The sequence below is a fragment of the Drosophila yakuba genome, chromosome 3R, assembly GCF_016746365.2.
Source record: "Drosophila yakuba strain Tai18E2 chromosome 3R, Prin_Dyak_Tai18E2_2.1, whole genome shotgun sequence".
NCBI lineage: Eukaryota > Metazoa > Arthropoda > Insecta > Diptera > Drosophilidae > Drosophila > Drosophila yakuba.
The window spans coordinates 17,563,914-17,580,042 of record NC_052530.2 but is presented as its reverse complement, the minus strand read 5'-3'; the positions used below and the strand labels follow the sequence as shown (position 1 = coordinate 17,580,042).

Sequence of the window (16,129 nt, the reverse complement as noted above, 5' to 3'; positions counted from 1 at the left end):
TGAGGTCGCGAGGGGCGCCTAGCCAATGAAAATGCAATTAACAAGAGCGCACGATCATCAATCGCCAGCAGAGGGTTGATCTTGGAGGTTTGGTGAAGAGAAATCTTGAACAGGCAATTATTTTGGTAGCAAGAAAAAAGTTTCAAACAAATATAACTCTTAATAATCGATAAGCTCGTGTAATTAAATAATTTTGAAAATTATTTCCAGCCTAGCTTTCAAATTGGAATGTTGGTAACTATGTAAGAGGATTATCCCAAAAGAGTCTTGATCACTGAAACTGGTGCATAGTCATAAAGGCAGTTTTAAAATAAGTCCTTGTTTTCAGTTTTAGGTAAAGTTCATGTTCTGAAACTTGCAGATCTCCCCTCGTCAATCCATCGAGATTTTCAGCAAGAGAGCGACATTCCTCTCGCATTTCTGGCCATTCTGTCGCGGCTGCGGGGCAGAAAGGTTAATTTAATTAGTGGCCAAAGTGAACCGAGATCTGTGGTCGCTCTTTCCACTGGTATCTTTTACAGGGTGATCTTCCGGCGGCACTCGGATTCGCATGCGAAACTTCCGTCATGCGGCTGCGATAATTGCAAGTGGGTTCGATTTGCATAATTGTGGAAATCGTTGCACTGCAATATTATTGTTGCATGCAGTGGGGATTTGTGTTTGGTGCAAAACACTTAAACGGCTGCCGGATGGGCACGGACATCGTGGTCGGGTTGGCAAGTGGACGTGGACACGGAGCACGGACCACTTCCGCACTCCGGCGGTGCAGCGATGCACGAAACTAGATGGGAAAACGTACCTACAACGTACGTACCAGCGAACCTCTTCTGGCGGCGATGTCACCTCTTTTGTGGGCTCAAAAACATTAATTGTTGTATGCAAAATGAATAAATGAAATAAATACTGGTACAGGAAATAAACCAGCAAAGCTCTTTATCAACGTCAAGAGCTTAAACAACGAATGGGTGTACAGAAGTTCAATACTGGTTAAGAGTCTCAAGGGGGTTACCTATTTAATTGTGTTTCGGCGAAGACAAACGAGTTGGATGAACTGGCAATAGACACTGTGTAAACACAGCTGCTTTAGAGATGACAACGTGAATGAAAACCTTGGAGGTATTTCGAAATTAATAATGTAGTGAGTTATTGTATTGCTTCAAACAGTAACCATGTGCTTAACCAATGAAAGCTTTAATAAAATGTAATATATATTTTCCACGGTTTATGTGGGGCTATGAATGCTTAATAGCTTATCTGCGGCTTAATGTGCCGTAACGCTGAATTATCAAAAGAAAATATAAAAGGCATTATGCCGAACTGAGTTTCCATACGATTTCTCTTTTAATGATTAATATGTTTTCCTCGATATTAAAATGCATAACTACGATTAAGTATGTGCTTGGGTTCTTGAAAAACACTGAGCGCAGTGCCCATAGTTTTCGGCGTATTTCTGTGTGATGTATGTCGTTATGTAGGTTACTCCCTTTTGATATATCTAACCATTTGTACTTCGTTTTTTGGGTCCACCAAGGAGTGTCTGGTTTATTCAAATCAACCCTTATCCCCCATCTCTAAGTGACACAGCAAAGTTCAAAGCCCGCCTGCACCCAGGTTTTCGAGTAGCGAGCTCCATTGCGAGTTCCATTGACCAAGCGGTATATAATTGCTGGCCACAAAAGCGAAAACAGCTTTTGGGCCAAATAATAGTTGGAGAACAGCAAAAAACTACAATCGACGCCCCCGCCAAGCGGAACAGAGCCACTTCCACATCCACATCGAAAAGCAGTTCTACAAACATCTGGAGCCACATTAACACACTCTGACTACGCAACTGTGCGAAAATCGCTTTAGACGCTAACTGGAAACCGAGAAGCAGTTGGCTATGAGTGGGGCGCTTAATATGGATACAGTTAATTGACCTTGATTGAGTTTATTTCGGGTAAGGCAGCTGTCTGCAAGCCAAATGTCTCCATCCCACTAAGCGTGTGTGTGTGTTGGTGTATCTGTGAGTGGGTTAGCTACATCAACATCATTATCATTATGGAAGGCCTGTGGGAGGAAGTGGCACATTCCCGAGATTCCTGCCACAGCCTAATCAGCATAAAATAGTTCAGGCTGCGACTGCCTCAATTCCTTGCATAACATTATTATTTTTAGATATAAGAAATCAAATGGCTGATGCTATACATTTTTTTTCCAGTGTAGACCTCGCCTTAAGGTTATCTGTCTCCCGCGCGTCTAAGGATCAGATTCCCCCGGAATTTTATGCCAGCAAATGCCCAACTCCCTCCACTTGGAGTGAGGAATTTTTCATTAGGAAGGAAGCAGTTTCATGCCCGGTTATTTGAGCCCTCCGGCTGAAGCCTGTGCGTGTCGCACTAGGAACGCACCACCACCCGCCACACTGAAGGTGTGGCCACCACCCCCGAGGTATGCAAATGGTAAACATTGGGCATTGAGCAACTCACCAGCTGACATGTTGAGACGTTTGCGCGCATCGCGTTTGGAGTAGAGGAACTGGAAGCCCGCGCCTAGTTTTTTGCCCGTGGAACCACTGCTGGCCCCCACACCAGCACTACCACCACCACCAACGCCACCACTTGAGCCACCTCCAGCCCCACTGGCGGCCGCTGCTCGTGCCGCCAATCCTGGCGAGCGGTATCTCGCACTCTTGGCACTGCCAGTGGCCGAAACGGTGGACAAGTTGGAGGGCGTGTGGTTGAGGGCGCTCTGGGACTTTGTCTTGGGTGTGCTGGTTATGGGCGCACCCACACCGGTGGTGGGTAAGCGGGGTAGTGAGTTCGTGCTGGCAACCACCTGGTTGGGATTCAAGCTGCGCGGCAACGTGGATCTGGCGCCGCCAAACTGATGCGAGGCTGCCTCATCGCTGGAGTCCGTCTCGTAAATGGCATCCGGTACACTGGAACGCCGCACATCCTTTGTAGAATCACCGCCAATCGAAGATCCCGCGGAGGAGAGCCACGGCTTGGCCGGCGAGGACTCCAACTGATGGTGATGGGCATCGCCGCCACCAATGCTGCCGCAGGATCGAACGCGGTCCAATTGCTCGCGGCTCAGGCTCTGCTGGTGCTGGCTGAAGAGAAGGTCGCCTGCCGATCGGCGCTTTGCCACAGCCAAAGCGGACGCAGACGACGAGTTATCCCTGTCCAGTTGGCTCAGCTGGCTGAGCCTCGTTCTGCTGTCGCCATTAGCCAGTAATGCCGACTCAAAACTGCCGCGCCACGAGAATCGCTCGTAGTCGCTGGTCACGCCGCACTCCTCCCCAGCGTTGTCCGAGTGCCCGGGTCCACCAGATCCGCCAGATCCGCCCGCTCCCACTCCGGCGGCTGGGTAATGCACCGTGGCCTGGTGGTGCAGGTGATGCGAGTGCGGCGTGGTGCCGTCCAGCAGGAGATCATGGGATCTGCTGCGCAACTTTAGCTGCTTGATGGGCATGGCTCTCAGTTGCTCCTCGACCTCATCTTCCTCATCCTCCGTCGTGGTGGCCGAGATCTTGGCCTGCAGTCTTCGATGGTGCCGCTGTCCTTGCGGCGATGGAGTGGGCGTTTCATTGCCACTGCTCACTTCGTGCATCAGAGCCACCAATCTGGTACCAATATGCTGCATCACCTTGGCGAACAGTTGCGGGGATCTTTCCGTGGACGGCTCTGTTTCCTCCACTGCTTTGGTGGCTTCTGCTTCTGGCTCTCCACCCGCCGCCACCTTGCTAAAGGAAGCCACCAATTTCTGGTACACCAGTGCCTCCATGGGCACACTTTGGCTCTCGTCCAGCAGTCCACCATCGCCACGATCGCCCTCCTCGTCAATCTCAAACTTGTTGATGATCTGCTGGCAGCTGGCGGAGATCTGGGCCTTCAGTTGGCCCTTCCGTTCGCCGCCCTCCAGATCGGAGCTCGTGTAGTCCGAGGAATCGTAGGAATCGGACCATGTGTCCTCGCTGCTCAGGTACTCCACTATTTCGCGCACCTGCTCATCATTGATGCCCGGCACGGTCTTCATCAGTCGGGTCAGCTCGTTCTCAAAGTAGGCCAACTGTGCTGGCCGGGATTTGGCCAATATGCGCTGGGAACTGGGGTTGGTGCTGGCATTTGTGGTGCTCGGCCCTTGATTGGGCGTGGTGGGCTTGCTCTGCTGTGCATTCGCGGTGGCCACAATAAGGTTCTTGAAGAACTGCCGCATCTTGCTCATCATCAGGTTGGTCTCCTCGTCGGAGCTCCAGTTGTTGAAGCTATCTTTTCGCACCAGATTGGGCAGGGCAAGATTTTTCAATTGGCTGGAAAGTGTGCTCGCTACCGCAGCCGCAGCTGCCGAAGTGCTGGGCTGATCCATCTTGGCCAGACTAATCTGACTGTGAACCGGTTCCCGATCCTCACTGATCTGCTCCAGTGCTGGCGTTGGGCTCTTGGGTGGCTCACAATCTGGCGCCGCCTTCAGGAGATCATCGTTGCTGCCCACAAAACCACTGTCCCGGCTGTGGTGGTGCTGCTGCTGTTGCTTCTTCGCCTGCGACTGCATCTGCACCTGGCCACTGCTGCCCGGCGTGGGTGTCCGGCACTCGGAAGGCTCCAGATCGTGTAGCTTCTTTTCGTCCAGGGAGTCGTGACGCTTGCGCAGTTGCTTCTTGCGTTTAATGGTGTCCGAGGAGGAACCATCCGAAGCTCCGGCATTGGCCAGATGAATCACAGTGTCGTCGCAGCCCGCTTCCGACTCCGAGGTGTCCTCTACAGTGGCTGCAGCTGCTCCTCCCGCAGTAACGGTAACTGTGGCATCCAGGGTGTCTGATTCTGGCAGGAGCAAATTATCCAGCGATGAGTTGTGACTCCTTGGTGTTCCCCTGGCTCTAACCAGTCGCTTCCTCCGCTGACTGGGACTCGGCTGCCCTTCACTGTCGCTGCCTACACTACCACCACTTTCATCGCTCTCCGCCTGCTTTTCTGCACCACTGAATCCCATGAAGCCGGAGAGGAAGTACTTTTCCAGGCGGGAAGAGGCCAGATCGGAAGCTCCACTTGTATCCAGCAGCTGATCCTCATGCGGCAGGGAGTCAAGACTCTCGGAGCACTCGGAACTCACCTCGGATGCAGTGTCATCGCCGCGCGTATCAATGGAACTCATTACTCGACCATCTCCCAGGCCAAAGAAGAAATACTTCTCCAGCTCAGAGGCACTTAGTCGGTGGTGGTGCTGCAAGGTGCGCTGCCTCCTCCGTTCGGCTATATCCTCATCCTCCAGCTCGGCGTCTTCGTTGTCCGCCCGCATGGAGGCCACCTCGCTCTCCTCGCAACTCTCCTCGACGATCGTGTGCAGGGTGAAGTCAATGGCGGACCTATTGTATCCCCTCAGCTCCTCCTCTCGATCCATATAGCCATGTCGTCGGGCTCCCTCACCTTCTCCCTCCGCATCCTCGGAGTCTGTGGCCGTGGGTGTGGTGGTGGCGTTGCTCAGATCCTCGTCCTCATCCTCGCCCCGCTGACTCAGTTCCTCCACCCAGGAGTCGTCATCAGCCAAACCGTCCTCCACGCTGAGTTCCGGCACAGCGGGCGGCTCGTTTAGCGAGTCCACACTGTACGCTTCGCGATCGCTGCTCACGAGTTCCGTTGGCTCCATGGCGCGAAATGAGTCACCCGCAAAGTTCTGGCCAAAAGAGTGGCTGTTGTTGCTGCTGTTCGGGCCTTTGTTGCTGCTGTGGCTAAAGTTGCTGCTGTTGTTGCTGCTGCTGCTGCTGCTGTTTGCCATTTCGTAATCGCCAGCTGCACTTTCATTGTCTTTGGTGATCATGACCAAACTGCGATACTTGGCTGAAAGTGAATTTTTGGGCGAAGCCAGTTCCCTGCTCGATGTTGCAGGTGTGTCAGTTGTCGCTGCTGCTGCTGTTGCTGCAGCTGTTGCTGTTGCTGCTGTTGCTGTTGCTGCACTTGGAGTGTTTTGCTGATGACTACCGAATATTTTGTCGAAGTCACACTCGTTTTCACCACTCACATTTGAATTCACACTCACTACGTCACTAATTCCGCGGCCGACAACAACACTCGAGCCGCTATTTCTCGTCTTTTGTGCTGCGAAAGCGTCATTATTATTATGGCCAAGTTCGCTGTCGTTGTTGTTAGTGTTTTCGTTATTGCTAGTATCGTTGCTGTTGCTTTTGTTGTTGTTATTGCCGCCGAGGAGCGGAGCACGTGAAGCGACCGCAACGTTTAACATTTCATGTTCGACTGGCGACTCCGCCGACTCCCAATCCCAATTCGCTCCACGGCGATATCGCTGCTCGCGGCGAGCGGATGAGACAGGTAGGCGAGCGCTCTCTTCTACCTGCTGCTGGAGCGGCTGCTCCTCAGGTGCCAACAAACTCGCTGAAGTTGCCGAAGTTGCCGAAGTTACCGACGTTACCGAGAGTGAATCCAGCGAGTAGTCGTCAATGTTGTCGTTTATTTTGCATGCTTGGCTGCATGTGACGACCCTCTCCTCGGTTTGCTCAGCTGTTCGGCCATTCCGCTCATCCAGCACTTTGCCATCAGCGTTGTTTGCCACTACCTCTGTCTCTGTCTCTGTCTCTCTCTCTACCTTTGCCTCTCTCTCTTCTACCTGGCGTAAGCAGGTGAGACCCAGCGGACCAGCGTCATTAGAATTTAGCACGGTCGAGGGGCTTTTCCGAGAAGCAGGGCTGTTGCATTCGTCGGGTTTCCCGGCGGCACTACCTGCCTGCGTTGTGCAGTGGGTGGCAGCCACATCAGTGCCCGTACCAGTGCCCGTACCCATGGTGGACAGCTGCAGATCCTCATTGATTTCGGCCACTCCCTGGCGCAAGCGCTGCAGCTTCAATTCCAGCTGGGAGTTCTGCTTGTGCAGCGCCAGCAATCGATTGACATCGTTGGAGATGCTGTGCAGCTCATCGCAGGCGGCGAGGGCATCGCTGGCGTCTATCGCCTGCGCTTGGCGGCGCTCTGATTGCTCCCCATCGAACTCGACGTCTGGCAGCGATCGCATGTGGTGCAGCACCACGCCGGCGGCGGCGTCGTCCGTCTGCCCGCCCACCACTACAATGCAGTTGGCCAGCTCATCGCTTGAGTTGGCAACACGGCGTTCACTTTCATCATCATCATCATCATCAACATCATTGTTAATGTTGTCTTCGTCACTTGATTGGCAATCACGTGCAGCTGGCGGCGCCTCCTCCGCTTTCTTGGGTTCCTCCTCTAGCGGTTTCACATAGTTGAGCACAATGCCACAATCCGTGCGCTCGGTGTCTGTATCATTGTCGGAGGAATCATCCAAATTGGCGTCCGATGAAGACAGAGAATCCCCCTCGGTGGAGGAACTACGTCTCACCCGGCCACCGGGCTGGCGATTCACCACGAACACCTTGTTGAATCTCCTCCTCTTGGGCCTGCGATCGCGCACAGTTCCCGTATCATCGGAGTCGCAGGATTCCGAGCTGGAACTGGAGTTTGAGCTGCTGCTGGAGCTGGACTCGCTGGTGGTGCTGTGGTGGCGTTGCTCCACTGCATCCACCGCATCCTCCGCAGCAAGTTGCTGCTCCTCCATCATTCCCGCCACATTGTAGCTTCTTTGCGTGGTCCTACGGGGCTTTTGCTCCGCCTGCTCCTCCTCCGTCACCTCTCGATCCTCTCTCTCCTGATCCCCATCCTGACTGCTGTTGCTGCTGGCCTCGTCGGGACTACTGGCCGCATAGCTCTCGCTGAGCAGATGGGCCGCTGTCGATGGTGATGCCTCGTCGGACATCTTGATGTGGTTCTCTGTAAGTCGATTGGAGGACAAATTCTTGGCAGTCTCCGCCGTCGCTCGCCGCTGATCTATCTGCTCTGGGTGCTGCTGGGCTCTGGGTTTGGGTTTCGGAATGGGAATGAGAATGGGAATGGCACTGGCACTTTCAGCCACATTTCCAACAGCATTTTCGACTGCAAGTCCGCCGAAACGAGTTATTATCGCAGGAGCCGCAGCTCTAGTTGCTGTTTGTATTTGTGCTGTTGTTGTTGCTGTTGCTGTTGCTGCTGCTGCTGCGGCTGGTACTTGATTTTTATGTATATTCGTTTCGTCTGCTGCTTCCACTTCTTCGTGGCTGTGTTTACTGGCCAGGTAGGTTTGTGTTGTTGCCGCTGCTGGCTGGGTTTCGCATAGATTTCGGCTCTGGTATTTGCTGGCCACTCTCGGCAGAGCGGCTCCCTTTGTGGATGTCGCTGTTATTATTGTTGCTGCCGCTGCCGCTGCTTTTGTTGATATTGCTGCTGCTGCTGTCGCGGCACTCTTATCTACAACACTGGCAACATGTGCCTGAACGCACTGAGACACTGGCACTGGCACTGTGCCGGTTTTATCATAAACATTACACAATCTGCCCGTTGTGGGCGTTGCGTTGTTGCTGTTGTTGCTGTTGCTCTTGGTGTTGTCGTTGTCGTTGTCGTCGCTCTCGCTGTTGCTGCTGCCGCGACGCGCGTTGCTCGTTTCTGGTTGCTCACCCGTCGGCGAACGCGAAGCTACTAAACTTGTTGGCTTTGGCTTGAAAGCACTGCTGGCCATTTGTTGATGTTGCTCTTGGTATTGTTGCTGCTGGTGCTGCTGCTGCTGCTGCAGCGAGTTGGCAGCTCGCATTGGACTGGCCAGCGTTTCCAGGCTCCTACCCGCTGTTCCATAGCCCGAGGTGCTTGACGAGGACGAGGAGGATATGGTGGAGCAGAGGGACTGCGTCATCAGTGATCCCAGCGAGGCGCTCAGCTCCGGTGCCGAGGACTTGAAGCCACCCAGTCCGCGCAAGCGCTGCGGCATCGGCGGCGGAGTGGTGGGCAGTTGTTGGTAGCTCTTGCTGGTCACCGGCGGCGTTGCATCGAACATGTTGCCACTGGCCGCCGCAAACTGCTGTGAGTAGGCGGCAACTATGGCGGCAAATTGTTGTTGATGACCGGCCGCCTTCCAAAGCTGCTGCAGACTGGCGGCCAACTGCTCGTCCTGTTCCAGGAGTGGATTGGGCGACACCTCTGGCCAGTTGGGATAGGCGGCCATGGGCACTGGTATGGGCACCGGCACGGGAATGGGCACATACTGCGGTTGCTGCTGCTGCTGCTGCTGGCCGAGATTGCAATTGCATCGGTTGTGGCTGGGGTGGTGGTGATTCTTCAAGAATCGCGTCTTAATCCGGGTCTTCATGCTGAGCGGATGCGGCGGTGGTGGCACCGGTGGTGGTGTTTGGTCGGAGCTGGTCTGCGAACTGCTTTCGGTGTTCAGCACAAACTCCTCATCGGTGCCGGTGTCACTCTCTCTGATCCTGGGACAATAGCTGCTCCTGGGCTGCTGGGGTCGTCTTTGCACCTGGGGAGAATCGCTATCGCTCGACTGACGCCTCACACGCGGCGGCGGAGTGGGCGTGGCTCTGGCCGTGGTATAGGCAATCATGGTAGTTGTCGTGGTGGTGGTCGTGGAGATCATGGAGGGCTCAAAGTAATCCCAATCGCAATCCTCCACATTGCTCACAATGCTGTGACAGTGGTGCGTGGAGCAGGAAGAGTCCGTGTCATCCTCATCCCCGTCCTCCTCCTCCTCCTCCTCTTCGCCGTGACAGGACGATGATGAATCCGAGTTGAGAAAGACGAGCTTGAACTCGTCCGCTTCAACGCTATATTGCGACTGCTGCTGCTGGCGTCCATGTTGAGTGGAACACCTGAAGTCTAGCTCCGATGACGACGAGGTTTCCATGGCATCGCCCCCACCTCCAAGTCCACCGATATCAACGGAAGCCACGGACAGCTGCTGCCCCGTGCCTGTGGAGTATCAGGGATGAAGTTTCGGGCACATGAGTTCGGAGACAACCACATTGTCGTTGACCAACACCACGACGCGGTACGCAAATACTGGTTATTAGCACTACACAAACACACACAGGTGAAATACTGGTTAGCCGGAGGGTGAGTTTTTCCACACCAACGTTAGAGGTTGCAGATGGGTTAAGCACACGGACGGTGGCGGTGGTTGCACAGAAACTTACGGCTAGCATGGGTTAAGCTTGGATGGTTACACCGAAATACCACAGATATTAATAGATACCAAGGGCTACGAAGGAGTGTTAGTCATTATATCGAACCCTATTTAAGGACTTCTAGTTAGGCAATGTAATGGGGTATGAACAAGTTTGTTAGGTGTAAAGTCCACACCTTGTTAAAAAAAGTATCCAATGTATATAAACAATATATTTGATAGCTCAGTACCAGGTTGGATAACTTCCCCATAAATATGCACTGTTTACAATTGAGCGATCGTATGTTTAGTAATTGAAAACTTTAAACAAATGCTTAACATAATGATGAATGATCCTAATGATTAACCAGTACTTATAAATTACATGCAAACGAAAATGTGCACCTTATAACGGTGAGAATTTAATGGATTTATATAATCCTTTCATTTATACAGTAGATTTGCAAAAGTTTGATCAAAAGTAACCCATCCGCACAGTATATAAATGCACCAAGTCCAAGCAACCCGCTTTCCATCAAGTTCAGAACTCGGGAACATTTTTAGTGCTGCTCAGCTTGATAACCCATGACCTCGAGTAAGTGAACTTCACCCTGACTAAAATTAAACATACCGAAAATCATTTCCCCTGCTGCTCAAGGAAGCAGTTCATGCTGTCAGGAAGCAGTTCAAAGACTCTTGATTGATTATGGTTGTTTGCCACAAGCTTTTCTGGCCAAGACAAGGACTAGCGAAAATTTGCCAAAAAGCTTTTAAAGTTGCCAACATCGCTTCCGTCCTTCAGCCCCTTCTGCTTGGATGGATGGTTGCCCAAACAAAAACTGCAACAGCGGATGCACACAGCGCCAATCCCTCGTAGCCACAAAGTAAACATTTGATCGTTGCCCATCCTGCTGCATGAGGCACATTTTTTATCCGCTCAATACACTGCGAGAAAGTTCTAGAAACTTAGTTCTATAAACTCTTGCAACTACTGGTAACACATGTACCATGTGATTCAGTTGTGTATCAATCAATTTTAAAAACTATCTCAAAATAATCGAGTGTAGCACTATAGTGTTCTGTGTGCCTAAACGCAAACTGCGCACCGTTTTAGTCATTCGCAGAGCAAAACCCACACGGGAGCACAAAAGGTGCAGGAGATAAGACTAATGCCACAGTTGTGCCGCTCCACGTGGTCGGTCCGAAAATCCGGCGGGTGCCGGCGGGGCTTTGGTGTGTACGTGGGCACCGAGAGCGCAAGGACTCGGAATCTGGAATCCTTCGAGGCGACAGTCGACCACATCTCGAATTCGAACATAGACACACGCTGCGTTGGTGGTCACAAAAAGCGAACACCCACAAATCGCCAAATTGAAACATAACAAAAGGCGGCAAAGGCGTTTGGATGCCCCGCTTTCCGCGCGGAAAATCCCCCTGAAAACTCTGAAACTGCGTTGTGGGTGGGTGGGTGTTGAAAAATCGATTTATGAGTTGCCAAAAAATTATCCCGCCTGCCCACGGCAAGGTTTTTGTATTTGGTTTCGGTCCCGTGCCACAAAATCTTTTGAACCCCGCCAACTTTGCTCTTAAATTTGGTTGTTCGGTCGTTTGTGGTCATGCCTTGCCAATAGCTTCGGGGAAAATTTAATTCAAATGGTGAATGGAAAGTCTGCCGTGAAGCAGGCGAAAATTGATGGAATACTTTTAGGAACTCGAAAGAGAAGTAAGCGAGCAAAAGGGTTGCACTCTTTTTGGAACCGCTTCTTAAAAAATTGATGAGAAAGAAGGTTTTCTTAAGGAAACTGACCCTGCCCTATTTTACAGGTAGTTTCCGAGTATATCGATTCTCTGAAATCCGTAACTATCGAAGCTAAGAGTTAACTTAGATTAATATAAAGTATGTGTTTTTAATTTAAATGCTTAATACCATTAGTGCAGCAAGTTTTCTATGATTAAAATGATTAGGATTAGTTTATTAGTTAAGTCCTCCTTCACGAAAGTGAATAAAGTACAGGGCAACTTCTGGTTAATCACTAATTTTTTGACATTGCCAGCCAAGAAGTGCCCACCTTTATTCCCAGAAGGGGAGCTTAATTACTTCAGCCAAATTAGACTGAAGCCATTCACAAGGAGTTTGTTAGTCACCCAGGCTACCCATCACCACCCTTCATCAGCATCAACATCAACATCAGCATCAGCATCAAAAGTAGCATCAGTGCGGGCATTAGCATTACCATCACCAAGTTAATTACGCTCCCAAACATACATTCACTACAGCTACACAAAGACAAATACGGGGTGCACACTGAGATGAAGTCCTGGAAGTTGAAGTTCACACTTTAAAGTACCCTTTTATAGGAACATAGATTGCATTGCATAGATTGCATTAAATGGCTGAAATTTTTCTCGTGATGATGGATTTTACAAGGCCAACTTCACCGCTGACTTCCCTTGGACTTTTCTCTCAGTGTGCCGAGTGTAGGGACAGCTATTATCACTAACCTTCTTCGGCGGCCTTCTCCTTCTCCTTGCGACGTTGCAGCACAACCTTCTTGAAGACAACCGCTGCGGCCTCCACTGCATTCTGCAGCTCCTGCTCGCCCAAAGTGCTGGTGTGGGTGGCATCCTAATGAGAAATGGGGAAGGAGGATGAAAAGGTTTCCTAGTTAAGCCTACTGGTCTCTGGGCGCTTGATGGGCTACTCACCGCCGAGCTGCCTGGATCGCCGCCCTCCTTGTTGGCCGAGGACTCGAGGGACTTGCCATTGACCGGCTGCTCCGCTCCGGATCCTTGGCCGGATTCCCCTAGGGGCTTCGCATCCTCCTGCCCTGTGGATGCTACTGAGGCGACAGGAATTTCTGTTTTTTTCAGGCGCATGGCTAAATCAGAGTTTCTATGCATAAGCTGTTGATGGAAGGAGTAAATGTGCTGGGGCGTGCTACCTGTGGGGGCGGTTAACAGGAGGGGGTGCAAAGCGTTCATCAATCGGGTGCCGAAACAAGCGCAGCTACTCAAGGTTCTACCAGAGACCGCAAAAATTAATTAACTCATTCATTCATTAGTCGTAAATACATGGTTACTTATGCGCAGGCAAACACTACTTTGGGGAGCTGTAGGTGGGGATACCTTGTGTACTTCGGTATACTGTGTAAAGTGTGAAAATTGAAGTCACTAATCACACTAATCGCTATTCAGGGTTACGGTTCGTTGCTTTAAAATACATTTGATTTGACATATTATATTAGACAAATTATATTTCACTAAAGGAAGGAATGTAAAATTGGCTTTATATTGTAATAATCGGTTCCAAGTCTATATATTCTATTATGTTGATCTATTGACTACGTAAATGTAATATAACCTTTGACAAAACAGCCATTGAACAAATAATATATAATTTAGCAAATAAAGAGCACAACTATAATAACTTGAAGCTAGATTTGGTTTGTTGCTAGTTTTGCTTGAGCGAGGGACTGAGTTTAAAAAATGTATTTAGTAATGTGCAATGCATATTTTCTACATAATGTATTTATATATTTATACAGGTAACTAACTACTTGATAATGTTTACCTCCTTTAAATTATTATTTATATTTTCAATGGCAGTGAGCGATTATGGCTTGAAATTGTGAATGCAAATGATGGGTGCTTGTGAAATAACTGGTAATAATTGCGGTCCCTGGGTTCTACGGATGCGTGATCGCAGAATGCAACCATAGCTACTATCTAAAGTGACACATCCTCGGGACTCACCCTCCTCAGCTTCGCCGATTCCTGTGCGGCTGTTGCGGCGCCTCGCCTGCGGGATCTTTGAGTTGCCCCGCGTTTTATCCAGGATATCGGCCAGTGGACGAGGGCTGGGTATTTTCGATATCTCAGCTTTCTTGGTGGGCTGTTCGAAGAAATATTAATTTATAAGATCAAATAGATCAAACTTTGAGGTCAACTCACCTGAGTGTCCTTTTCGGGATGCGAGAAGGATCGACGTGTGACGGGCTTGGGTGTGGTCTTGGCTCCAGAATCCTCGGAAACGGAGCGCATCTGCTCAGGTTTTCGTCTTTCAGCAGCATGGCTATCGGAGGCACCTCCGCTGCTGGATGCACCTTCATTGCCAGAACCTTTGCCACTGGCGTCCGAGACCTGCGAGAGCTGGGCCAGTTCCTCCTGCTGCATCTGCAGTTCCCTGGACTGCCGCCGTCGGAGGCGATTGTGCATTAGAGGAGTACGCGGTAGAGCTGCTCCGCCATAGAAGCCCTGGGGAGTGCCCATGTCGGGATAGTAGCCGGGCACACCACCTGAACCGCCACTGGCACCCAGTCCCACGCCAGCTCCTCCCCCATAACCCGAATCAGCCAGGACATTCTCGGCACTGTAAATTGGTCTCTGGGACGAGTTCTGGTAGCTTCCATCATCCGAGCCATTGTTGTAGATGATACGCGGCTCACTGCTGAATCCGGCATTGTAGTTGCGCTCGTACTGCACCTCGTCGGACTCCAAGAAACTGGTGGCACTGTCGCCAAAGTAATCCACGTATTCCGGGCGATTGTCCAGCTCCTCGGTGACATCGGGAAACTGATGGAACTGCTGCTTAGCCTCGCCGAAAGTTCTCTCCTCCTTCAGGCAATCCTGGCGTACCAGGCGACTGGGTGATCGGCCACCAGGTCGCTGCACAGCCGTTGGGATCTCCGGCAGCAATCTACGGTTCTCCGGATGTCCCTTGGTATTCGAGTACTCCTCGTTGCTGTGGCTGCGCACCTTGATCATCTTGGAGTGCGGATCACGGGAGTGATGGATATTCACACTCTGGCTACTGGAGTACTGCTCACCACCGCCGACGCCGCCGGTGCTGGCCACACTGCCTCCGCTTCCCAGCTCGATGCCACCCACGGCGGGCACATGGGGCTGGGAGAGAAATTGCCGGGGATTCGGAACACTTGGGAAGAGGAAATTCTGTTTGGCCCTCGGCGAAATGGGCATGAATTTTGCAGGAGGAGTAGAGTGCACGGTGAGTGTGTTTCCACTGCTGAAGGCCTCCGGATTTGGCAGCGTTTGCTGACGCATGAATTCCGGCGAACGTCGAAATTGCGGGGAAGTCTGTCGCTTTGGCGGAGATGTGGGCAGTAGCTTGACATGCTGCTCGGGATTCGGTAGTGTTGCCTGCCGTGTCATTCTCGGCTTGGGCATGGGTCCCACATCCTGCTCGTCGCTGGCCAAGCTGGACGCTTGTGATTCATAATTCAGGGGTGGTGGCGCCACTGTCGGCGGCGGTGCTCCCGTGCTGGGCAGCAACTTGGTGCGATGATAAGTGCTGGGCGGTTCGGGGAACGAGGTCTGCCTCATGAAGGGCGGATAGCGCTGCTGCTCACCCGGCGATCTTTCCGGGGAGCGACTGTACAGCCGGTTCGGGGATGTGGACATATATATAGCCGGAGTTGGCTGAGCTGGCAGCGTGGATTGGCGCCGCACCTGGAGCCGATGATGCGTGGGTGTGACCTCCAGTTGGGGTTGCTGTTGCTGCGGCTGCTGTTGCTGCTGCTGCTGCTGCGTGTAGTTGTCGCAGTCACCCACCTTCACACCAACACTAACACCCACTCCCATTCCCGGCATGGTGTTCATGTGGATGACGTCGTCGCTGTTGTAGGCGCTCGGATAGAGCGGACTCTTCTGCAGCTGATGCGGCGATGTGGGCGCCGTTAGATTCACGGAATTGTAGTTGGCCAGATTGCCGCCACTGCCGCTGAGAGCCGGGTCGTTGTTCAGGCTACTCGGAAGCGTCGACTGACGCAGGACCCTCCGTCCCAGCTGCCACTTGCTGCTGGTCGTGGGCGTGGCCGTGCCACTTCCGTAATTGATGCCGTGCGTGGGCCGCGGCTGCGGTGGCAGGTGATGCTGCTGGTGGTGCTGGTGCAGGGTGGGGTAGCTGCCCGCGGACTGTGCCTCAATCAGATGCTGCTGCTGCGGATATAGGTTGTCCGCCACCGGCTGCTGTGAGTTGGGATTGTTCGGATCGTCCTCGGGATCTGTTGGGGTAAACGAACTTCAATTATCCATTCTAACCAATTGCAGGTTTTTACTTTGATCATTCTTTAGAAAAATCGAATTGGGTATAACTATTGAGCATTTTAAAATCATTTCAAGTGTTTGA

General features: G+C 51.7%; 1 protein-coding gene across 8 annotated transcripts in view; it reads right to left on the bottom strand.

Annotated features, from left to right (window-relative positions):
• Positions 1-16,129, bottom strand: part of LOC6537269 (synaptotagmin-like protein 4) — a 70,241-nt gene that overhangs the window by 5,176 nt on the left and 48,936 nt on the right. For 3 of the 8 annotated variants that reach the window (XM_015192755.2, XM_015192746.3, XM_015192752.3), the window contains 5 exons: positions 13,936-16,004; positions 13,738-13,876; positions 12,691-12,926; positions 12,487-12,610; positions 2,469-9,791 (listed from right to left, as the gene is read on the bottom strand). In XM_015192755.2, the coding sequence (XP_015048241.2) occupies positions 2,469-9,791; positions 12,487-12,610; positions 12,691-12,926; positions 13,738-13,876; positions 13,936-16,004 (9,891 nt within the window). The remainder of the gene's footprint in view (positions 1-2,468; positions 9,792-12,486; positions 12,611-12,690; positions 12,927-13,737; positions 13,877-13,935; positions 16,005-16,129) is intronic. The other 5 variants (XM_039376808.1, XM_015192747.2, XM_015192749.2 and 2 more) reach the window with 5 other exon arrangements.